The sequence below is a fragment of the Etheostoma spectabile genome, unplaced genomic scaffold (assembly GCF_008692095.1).
Source record: "Etheostoma spectabile isolate EspeVRDwgs_2016 unplaced genomic scaffold, UIUC_Espe_1.0 scaffold00011235, whole genome shotgun sequence".
NCBI classification, from domain to species: domain Eukaryota; kingdom Metazoa; phylum Chordata; class Actinopteri; order Perciformes; family Percidae; genus Etheostoma; species Etheostoma spectabile.
Window position 1 is genome coordinate 716 of NW_022603895.1, and position 11,785 is coordinate 12,500.

At 48.0% G+C, this 11,785-nt stretch overlaps 1 protein-coding gene across 1 annotated transcript; it reads left to right on the top strand.

The window, feature by feature from the left end:
* Positions 1-487: 487 nt before the first annotated feature.
* On the top strand, positions 488-11,696 carry apc2 (APC regulator of WNT signaling pathway 2; the record flags this gene model as incomplete). The annotated part of the gene is given in 5 exon segments (XM_032509043.1): positions 488-586; positions 1,550-1,677; positions 2,493-2,687; positions 4,892-5,106; positions 5,492-11,696. Coding segments are annotated over 5 exon segments (6,221 nt in total), but the record flags the coding sequence as incomplete, so codon positions are not given.
* Between the last annotated feature and the right edge of the window lie 89 nt (positions 11,697-11,785).

Genomic DNA, 11,785 nt, shown 5'->3' on the forward strand with positions numbered 1-11,785 from the left:
TGGAGACATTCTGCTCTATACATGCTAAAAGTAGTGATTATTTACATGGAGTCTGGTGGGATATGCTGCTCTATACACGCTAAAAGTAGTGATTATATTCAGGAGTCTGGTGGAGATATGCTGCTCTATACACGCTAAAAGTAGTGATTATTTACATGGAGTCTGGTGGAGACATTCTGCTCTATACATGCTAAAAGTAGTGATTATTTACATGGAGTCTGGTGGAGATATGCTGCTCTATACACGCTAAAAGTAGTGATTATATACATGGAGTCTGGTGGAGATATGCTGCTCTATACACGCTAAAAGTAGTGATTATTTACATGGAGTCTGGTGGAGATATGCTGCTCTATACACGCTAAAAGTAGTGATTATTTACATGGAGTCTGGTGGAGATACGCTGCTCTATACACGCTAAAAGTAGTCTTCATCCCTGGAGACATCCCTAAATATAACGATGATGTCCCCCATTTCTTCGTCTCTGCAGACATCCCTGAACCTGTGGACCCTCAGATCTGTCAGGCCATGTGCGCCATCATGAAGCTTTCCTTTGAAGAAGAGTACCGGCGCGCCATGAACGAACTAGGTCGGTGAGACCTTCGAAACCCGGTCCCCCCCCCCCACCATCTGGGACATGGCTTCTTCATTTCTTTTTTTTGACATGCTATACTATAACTTTTTTATTCTTTTTTTTTTAATTCACATATTTTATTCATATTTTTTATTTTGTTGACATAGTATTTTATTATTTTTTTTATTTCATATATTAATTATTTTTTGACATACTATATTCATATTTTTTCATTTTATTTTTGGACATACTATAATCAGTCCTACCTAACATCTGGGACATGACATAATAAAATGAACTATAATGAGAATTTTTATTTAATTTTCGACACACTATATCACAACTTTTTAGTTTTATTTTTTCCACAAACTAATTTTTATTTTTATTTAATTATGTTATTGTTGACATACTGTTCTGTGAAGTGTATTTATTGTGTATGTTTTGTATATATTTGTTTATATATGTTGTGTGTGTGCAGACGGGCTGCAGGTGGTGTGTATTAATATTTGGTGTGTGTATTAATATGTGAGTGTGTGTGTGTGTGTGTGTGGTGTGTGTGTGGTGTGTGTGTGTGGTGTGTGTGTGGTGTGTGTGTGTGGGTGTGTTTGGTGTGTGTGTGTGTGGTGTATTAACATGTGTGTTTGTGTTGTGTTGCTGCAGGCGGTGTGTATAAATATTTGGTGTATGTATTAATATGTGAGTGTGTGTGTGTGTGTGTGGTGTAGGCGGGCTGCAGGTGTGTGTATTAATATGTGTGTGTGTGTGTGTTGGTGTATTAATATTGTGTGTGTGTGTGTGTGTATTAACATGTGTGTGTGTATGTTGTGTGTGTTGCTGCAGGCGGGCTGCAGGGGGTGTGTATTAATATGTGTTTGTGTGTGTTAACATGTGTATGTGTTGTGTGTGTGTGTGGTGTGGTGTGTGGTATTAAATGTGTGTGTGTATTAACATGTGTGTGTGTCTGTTGTGTGTGTGTAGGCGGGCTGCAGGTGGTGGCCGACCTCCTCCACCTGGACCAGGACATGTACGGGGGTCTGAGCGACCCCATCAACCTGGCGCTGCGCCGCTACGCCGGCATGGCCGTCACCAACCTCACCTTCGGGGACGTGGACCAACAAGGTCTCCACGGCAACCACACGCCAAACACACGCCAACCACACAGCAACCACACAGCAACCACACAGCAACCACACGCCAACCACACGCCAACCACACAGCAACCACACAGCAACCACACAGCAACCACACGCCAACCACACGCCAACCGCACGCCAACCACACAGCAACCACACAGCAACCACACGCCAACCACACGCCAACCGCACGCCAACCACACGCCAAAATAAAATACTTTACTATGACTTTTTAATTTTTTTCGACATACTATACTATGACTTTTTTACTTTTTTCACATACTATACTATGACTTTTTGTATTTTTTCGACATACTATACTATGACTTTTATTCTTTTTTGACATACTATACTCTGACTTTTACTTTTCGACATACTATACTATGAGTTTTTATTTTTTCGACATACTATATATACCCTGACTTCTTTATTAATGACAGAGTGACAGAGCATTGATTGACAGCAGTGTTCAGTTTTATGAAAACCTTTATTGACCCCTATCCCTTGTGTTGCCCCCCACCCCCCACCCTGTGCTCTAAGAGGAGCTGTCTGCATACTATACTATAACTATTATGATGATTGACCCCTGTCCCTTGTGTTGCCCCCCCAGGCCACCCTGTGCTCTAAGAGGAGCTGTCTGCATACTATACTATAACTATTATGATGATTGACCCCCGTCCTTTGTGTTGCCCCCCCCCCAGGCCACCCTGTGCTCTAAGAGGAGCTGTCTGTATACTATACTATAACTATTATGATGATTGACCCCGTCCCTTGTGTTGCCCCCCCAGGCCACCCTGTGCTCTAAGAGGAGCTGTCTGCAGGCGCTCGTGGCCCAGCTGGCCTCCGACAGCGAGGAGCTGCACCAGGTGGTCTCCAGCATCCTGAGGAACCTGTCCTGGAGGGCCGACATCACCAGCAAGAAGGTCCTCCGAGACATCGGCTGTGTGTCTGCGCTGATGACCTGCGCCCTGCAGGCCACCAAGGTAAACCGGCTGGAAGAACTTTATTTAAAGAGGCTCGAAGAACAGGACATATACGACAACAATCAGCAGATAGCATTAAGATGGATGGATGGATGGATGATGGATGGATGGATGGATGATGGATGGATGGATGATGGATGGATGGATGATGGATGGGTGGATGATGGATGGATGATGGATGGATGGATGGATGATGGATGGATGGATGGATGATGGATGGATGGATGATGGATGGATGGATGATGGATGGGTGGATGATGGATGGATGATGGATGGATGGATGGATGATGGATGATGGTAGATGGATGGAGGGATGATGATGGATGATGGATGGATGTGGATGGATGATGGATGGGATATGCTGGATGGATGGTAGATAGATGATGGATGATGGATGGATGATGGATGGTGATGGATGGATGGATGATGGATGGATGGATGGATGGATGGATGGATGATGGATGGATGATGGATGGATGATGGATGGATGGATGGATGGATGATGGATGGATGGATGGATGGATGATGGATGGATGGATGATGGATGGATGATGGATGGATGGATGATGGATGGATGGATGATGATGATGGATGGATGATGGATGGATGGATGGATGATGGATGATGGATGGATGGATCGATGGATGGATGGATGGATGATGGATGGATGATGGATGGATGGATGATGGATGGATGGATGATGGTTGGATGATGGATGGATGGATGGATGGATGGATGGATGGATGATGAGGATGGATGTATGATGGATGGATGGATGATGGATGGATGATGGATGGATGGATGATGATGGATGGATGGATGATGGATGATGGTAGATGGATGGATGATGGTAGATGGATGGATGGATGATGGATGGATGATGGTTGATGGATGGATGGATGATGGATGGATGATGGTAGATGGATGGATGGATGATGGATGGATGATGGATGGATGGATGATGGATGGATGGATGATGGATGGATGATGGATGGATGATGGATGGATGATGATGGATGGATGATGGATGGATGGATGATGGATGGATGGTGATGGATGGATGATGGATGGATGATGGATGGAAGGATTATGGATGGATGGATGGATGGATGGATGGATGATGGATGGATGATGGATGGATGGATGAATGGATGGATGGATGGATGATGGATGGATGATGGATGGATGGATGATGGATGGATGATGGATGGATGGAGGATGGATGAATGTGATGGATGGATGGATGGATGATGATGATGGTAGATGGATGGATGGATGATGGTAGATGGATGGATGGATGATGGATGGATGATGGTAGATGGATGATGGATGGATGGATGGATGATGGATGGATGATGGTAGATGGATGGATGATGGTTGGATGGATGGATGATGGTTGGATGGATGGATGATGGATGGATGATGGTAGATGGATGGATGGATGGTGGATGATGGTAGATGGATGGATGGATGGATGATGGATGGATGATGGTAGATGGATGGATGATGGTTGGATGGATGGATGATGGTTGGATGGATGGATGGATGATGGATGGATGATGGTAGATGGATGGATGGATGATGGATGGATGATGGTAGATGGATGGATGGATGATGGATGGATGATGGTAGATGGATGGATGATGGATGGATGATGGATGGATGGATGGATGATGGTTGGATGGATGGATGGATGATGGATGGATGATGGATGGATGATGGTAGATGGATGGATGGATGATGGATGGATGATGGTAGATGGATGGATGGATGATGGATGGATGATGGTAGATGGATGGATGGATGATGGATGGATGATGGTAGATGGATGGATGATGGTAGATGGATGGATGGATGGATACTTCATTCATCCCAAAGGAAATTTTAGGCATCCAGTAGCAAGACAACCATAACACAACAAGCACACATATACACACATATACACACACATATAGACACATATATCTTAGATATACACACATATATCACACATATAGACACATATATCTTAGATATACACAAATATATCACACATATACACACATATACACATATCATACATATAGAGCCCCATGAAGAGCCCCTCCCCCCCCACTCAATAAACCCTGTGTTGAGCCCCAGAAGTCCCCACCTCCCTAATAAACCCTGTGTTGTGTCCCCAGGAGTCCCCCCCCTCCCTAATAAACCCTGTGTTGTGTCCCCAGGAGTCGACCCTGAAGAGCCTGCTGAGCGCCCTGTGGAACCTGTCGGCTCACAGCATTGAGAACAAGGCGTCCGTGTGCGCGGTGGACGGCGCCCTCGGCTTCTTGGTCAGCACGCTGACGTACCGCTGCCAGACTAACTCGCTCGCCATCATCGAGAGCGGGGGGGGCATCCTCCGGAACGTCTCCAGTCTGGTCGCCACGCGGGAGGACTACAGGTCTGGGACTCCAACACTGACTCCAGAGCCACTCATGGGCTTCCATATTCCCCCCCCCCAGTTAATTTAGTTACTTTAGTTACTCCAACACATTCATCTGACAGCCTAATTTCTGCTTTTCTATCTCAAACATTAGGTATAATTTCCTATAAATGAGTTTTATTGACCATAAATTCCAAAAATAACTGTAAAACTAAAGTTAATAAGTTAGTGTTAAGTAGTGTTAAAAATTGACAAACATTTTAAAAAAGTGTTGAAAAAAGGGACAGAAACGCAAGAAAAAGTTGAAAACATCAACAAAAAGTGTCAACAAACGTGTTGATTTTCAATTTTGACGGGAGGACAACACAAGGGTTAAAATGTCTTTTGCTTTCTTTCTCCACAGGCAAATCCTCCGGGACCACAACTGCCTCCAGACCCTGCTGCAGCACCTGCGCTCCCACAGTCTGACCATCGTGAGCAACGCTTGCGGGACCCTCTGGAACCTTTCGGCCCGAAGTCCCAAAGACCAGGAGCTGCTGTGGGACCTGGGGGCGGTTAGCATGCTGCGCAACCTCATCCACTCCAAGCACAAGATGATCGCCATGGGCAGCGCCGCGGCTTTAAGGAACCTGCTCACCAACCGCCCCCTGAAGTATAAGGATGCTGCAGTGGTGTCCCCCGGCTCCTGCATGCCCTCGCTCTACATGAGGAAACAGAAGGCTCTGGAGGCGGAGCTGGATGCCAAACACCTAGCGGAGACTTTCGATACGCTTGAGAAGCAGAGCCCCAAGCACCTGACCATCAACAAGCCACTACGGCACATTGAGAGCCTGGCAAAGGATTACGCGTCTGATTCTGGTTGTTTCGACGACGACGAGGCCCCAAACGTTTCCGGTAGCCTGGACACTGGGAGCTTCTCCATGCTGTCCATGTTCCTTACCAACTCTAACTTCCTGCAGAACCAGTCACGGAAGAGGGACAGTGAACCCGAGAGAGACGTGGACATGCCCCAGGTGGCCGAGAAGAGACACGCACCTCCGGACGACGTGTCCGCTGCTGCAGAGAAGCTAGCTAAAAAGATCACCAACACGGTTGCCAAGATTGACAGGTTGGTGGAGGACATCACCATGCACACGTCCTCCGAGGACAGTTTCAGCCTCAGCTCTGAAGACCATTTGGCTGACTGGCCTTACGGACTGGATGAACTCAATGAAGCCCGGGCGAAATCATGCTCCCCCTGCCGTCTCTCTGACACAAGCAGCTTGGCCCACAGGGAACGCCTCAATAGAGCCCACGCACTCTTACGCCTCAAAACCGCCCATACAAGTGTATCTACTGACAGCCTGAACAGTGGAAGCACCAGTGATGGATACTGCGGCAGCAAAGATCAAATGAGACCTGCTCCAAAAGCTCAACTGATGCAACAACGACCCAACCAGCTTGATCTTAGGGTGGCGCATCAAGAATACCTTAATGTAGGACCTGCTGTCCTGAATGAGACTAACCAGCAACATATCCCGGAGAGAGATTCTGTGGGAAACAATGATGTGACCGCTCTGGAGCTCGGCAGCACGGATGCAGAAAAGAACCAGGATCAACCTGCACAAACACCCGTCAGTGTATCCACCAAAGTCTCCTCTGACGTCAGCATGACTTCAATTAAACTGTCTCCGTCTTATCAACAGGTCCCGCTCATTCAGAGTGTGGCCAAATTTGGTGTAGCAAAGACAGCCATCAATGTTCAGGCTGCCCAAGCAATGAGGAGACAAGCGTGGGTACCTACTGTGATGACCGGGGGTAGTTTAACAAAGTTTTCACCAATGGCATCCACCCGAAGCCCAACCATCGGGCCGATGGAGACGGTCCAGAAATACTCAGTGGAGAACACCCCGATTTGCTTCTCCCGCTGCAGTTCTCTGTCCTCCCTCTCTTCCGGAGACGACGCGCTGGATGGACAAAGTGAAAATGAGCTGGAGAGTGACTCTTCATTAGAAATAATAGAAGTGGAGGATGGAGAAGTGGTGAAGAGAGCTGAGGAGGATGAAACCTTGGAGGATCTGAGTGACAGTCAGCTGCTGATGACTGACTCCAAAACCTTCCCCAGCAAAGAGACCAATCCCGCCCAGATTCCCTGTCCTGCCAAAAAGGAAAAGGTGTTCCTGAGAGGAGCCTCGCCAGCCATACTCGAAGACAGATCTCCATCCAGTTCCTCTGAGAACTACATCCACGAGACACCCCTGGTAATGAGTCGCTGTAGCTCAGTCAGTTCCCTGGGCAGCTTTGAGTCTCCCTCTATTGCAAGCTCAATCCAAAGTGATCCATGCAGTGAGATGATTGACGGAACAATAAGCCCTAGTGATCTCCCCGACAGCCCAGGGCAAACCATGCCTCCTAGTCGAAGTAAAACTCCATGTTGCGTGGAGCCGACTGGACCGGAAACGCAGCCCACGGGAATAGCAGGCCAATGGGAACACAGCCTGCGAAAGTTCATGGAGATAGCCGACTGCAAAGAGAGGTTTAACTTTCCTCCTGACCTGGACACCATGATCTACTTCACTGTGGAAAAGCCCACTGAAAACTTCTCCTGTGCTTCGAGCTTAAGTGCTCTGCCTCTTCACGAACACTACATCCAAAAAGATGTGGAGCTGAAATTGACCCCCCTACTTCAGCAAAATGACAAAAATCTTCCTTTCCCTGACGAGGAGGAGCAAGGACTCGACCACGGAGAGAGATATAGTGAAGGCAATTCAGACGATGACATAGAAATCTTAAAAGAATGCATCAACTCAGCAATGCCCTCCAAGTTCAGAAAAGTAAGACCTTCGCTGGTGACCACCATCCCTCCTCATCTTCTCAATTCCCAGATCCGAAAGCCGATACATCTTCCCGTGTATATGATGCTCCCCAATGGCAAAACCCAAATGTGCCCTGGAAGAAGAATTGTCATCCCGCAGAAGGACTTCAAATTGGATGATTCCTCGTTGACAGACTCTGCAGAAGGTACTCCAGTGAACTTCTCCAGCACAACATCCCTTAGTGATGAAACCCTTCAGTATCCTGTGAAGGACAGGGGCGCTAAAGACTGCACCGCTAAAGGGATGAACAAACAGGAATTCCTCGACGACGAGGCAAAGAGGATCGAAGACTTGAGGATATTCTCACACTTCCATAAACCCAACAAGATGAACTATCCACCTGAGATACAAATCAACCGAGCAACCAAACATGTAGTTCCCACACAGAGGGTGCTAATGCAGAGCAAAGAGGTAGCCGACAGGGTGGCGAACCAAAGAAATCGGGATCAGTCTCCTAACCAACAAAAGAAGAGGCAAGGTCAAGGCCCAGGCCGGAAACTAGAGCTGCCTGTCATTAAGCAGAACATGGACGGTAACCTTAACATGGCATCGCCAAAAGGAAAAACTATCTTCCGACAAATGACTCATTCTTCAGAGGACAGTAACAGCTTCTATGATGAAGAAAATGATGCAACGAAACGAACAAGTAGAAAACAGATCAGAGAGGCAAGTAGAAACACCCTCTCCCGGAGCATGACAAATATTGGCAGGATCGATAATTCCCAAGCGATGCCCAGAGGATTTCACAGGATAAAACAGAATTTGATAAAGGACGAATCCCTGGCATGTTACTCGCTGAGCTCCTCGCTTAGTTCCCTGAGTGATGCCGAGTTAGAGGATCATGAGTCAAAAGCCCAGCAAATATGGTACAAAAACAGACACAACAAAACCCTGAACATGGTGAAACAATCAAAGCACATGAACATTTACAGCCAATACGAAGAGCCGAGCTCGCCCAGCTCCGTCAGCATGGACTCGGAGGATGACCTCCTTCAGAAATGCATAACATCTGCCATGCCCAAGCAGAGGAGGAAGCTTGCTGCCAGGAAGAGGAAGGCGGAAAATATTCAAAAACAAAAGGCCTCTGATGGGTGGAACATGGACGAGGAAATGGATAGTGATGATACAGCATGGGATAACGATTCAGACCTCAACAGTGTTGAATGGAGAGCCATACAGGAAGGTGCAAATTGTGTAGTCACTGGGCTGCAGGCATCAAAGTCTCAGGACCCATCCTCTGAAGAGACTGAATCAGTCCTGTCATTCATGTCGACATCCAGCTTTACGCCCAAAGAAAGGAAATTTGCTAAAGACAAAAAGGCAAATAAACCTTTAGACTTCGCACAGCGCAAGCCAGTTCCAAACTTACCAGTGGTGTTCCGAGGCCGGACAGTGATCTATACACCGATAAAAGAGGAGGCTCCATCACAAATACCCCCTCCCAGAAAAGTACCAACCAAGACAGATGCTCCAAAGAACCCAAACCTGGCTCAGCACAGATCCAAGAGCCTTCACCGATTAGGTTACCCCCAGGATATTGAACTGTCTTTGCCAAAGAGGAGCTCTACTCCACCTCCAAGGATACCAAAGAGTTCATCCTCTGGATCATCGCAAAGCTCTACACCATCCAAACAGTCACAGAAGAAGATGCCATCCCCGACTCAGACAAAGAAAAAGGAGGCCTCACCAGCTAGCAGTCCCCCAGAAAGAAGGGGACGCTCTCCTGTTGTGAATCAAAATCAAAAATCTCCTCCACCCAAAACTCAAAAGTCACCCGTCCGTATCCCTTTTATGCAAAATGCAGTGAGGCCCAGAGCTCTGTCACCTCTGGTAACTAACCAAACCACTGGAAGACAAACCAATCAGGTCAACGTAAAAAAGGTGCCCCCCGCCAATCGATTCGAAATGTCCAGGATGTCTTCTGTCCATTCAAGCGGCGGTGAGTCAGAGCGCAATGGATTCCTGAGACAGCTGACTTTTATTAAAGAATCCCAGACGGCGTTAAGGCGGGAGGGCTCTGGACGCAACATGCCTCGATCTCAGAACGGATCCCCCCGCAGAGCAGTTCCTGGAGCTTCGGCAGTCTTCCTTTGCTCATCACGCTGTCAAGAACTCAAGGCTGTGCAAGTCCAGAGAAGGGTGCAAGTAAAAGACCCAAGACAAGAAGACGAAGTCCAGAGAAGGGTGCAAGTAAAAGGTCCAAGACAAGAACAGGAAGTCCAGAGAAGGGTGCAAGTAAAAGGTCAAAGACAAGAAGTCCAGAGGCCAGAGCGTGGCCTTCAGAAGCAGAGTCCAACCCTCTCTAGGGCGACCTCCAGTGAACAGGACCTATCTGCAAGGCGCTCAGCCAGGAGAACTAGCTCTGAAAGCCCCTGCAGGGTGGCTCAACGAAGGGGGCCTGGAAGAGTGTCCGGAGCCAGGCAACAACAGGACAAAGACACCTTTAAACGTCACGCCTCATCACCGAGCATCAACATACTGAGCAGAGTGACCAGCCGCTCTTCCCTCCGCTCGTCGTCGTCCGATTCGAGCGGCAGAGCCAAGAGCGAGGATGATACCAAGAAGAAGGGGCAGAGATCCTCATCCCGGCTGAATGACCGAGTTACCTGGAGGAGGATCCGGGATGAAGATGTGCCTCAGATCTTGAAAAGCACTCTGCCAGCCAATGCATTACCTCTGGCGCCTTCTCCTGACGAGGAAAGGCCAAAGCCACCAGCTCTTCCAGGGAAACTGCCAACCATTGTACTTGCATCTCGCAAGACAAGCGATGCGATAGTCCAGACCGAAGACTTCCCCAACAGCAAGACCACCTCGAGCACGTCTCCGGCTGTGGAATCCGCTCGAGCGATCTCCGACGAAGTGGCCCGGTTCGCGCTACTCAGAAAGATAAGCGCCCCCTCTGGGAGCAACCTCCAGGACGGAGACTCAGACGTCTCCCCGAGGAGCCACAGCAACGTCTCCACGGGAACGTCCGACAGCCATGTGGGCGGAGCCGTCCATTTCCGCCAGGGATCCCCCAGCAAGGCCGCCCGGATCACTCCATTTAATTACACACCGAGCCCCATTTCCTGCTGCACGCAAGACACACAGAGCCCAGCAGCTCCAATCACTGAGAAGTCTGGGGACAAGTGAGTCCTACAATAGAGAGAGGACTACTGGACGACTTTACTGTGTTCCTGAAGGAAACTCAGTGCTCAGGTGGACAGGTTCGGGAGAGCGCTGCCCCCTATACCTCAGATATTGACCTTTACTTTCCCCGTTCAGACATTGCATTCATGTTTTTCTCTCTGGACCACTGATCTTCCATCTACCATTCACACAGAGTTGGATGTATGCATTGAGATCAATGACGTCTCAGAGAAGAATCTCACATGGACCAGAGGAGCATCTTTTTGTACTTTCTTTTGTATTTGTAGACTAATCATTGCCTCGTAGAACTGTAGTGAAAACATAAAGCACCAGACAATGAACTTGATTCCTGCACATGGCCCACCATCGCTCTCCTGGACTGAATCGATACGAGAACCATATTATGCAAACCTCTGAAGGATTACTCGGCTGGACTTCTAACTGGAGAGGTACAAACCGTGGGAGACTGTTGCAAATACACAGACGTGTAAAGTATTTTTACATAGAGTACATACACACTCAACTGCATCCATTACACTGTCAGCCGTTCCTGGTCAGACCGAGTCCAGCAGGGTCGGGGTCCAGCAGGGTCGGGGTCCAGCAGGGTCGGGGTCTAATTGTCTGTAGACGTCCAGAGGATTATGGGATCTTCATGTGTTTTAGGGTTACACACACAGACACACACACACAGACACACACACACACACCTTCAA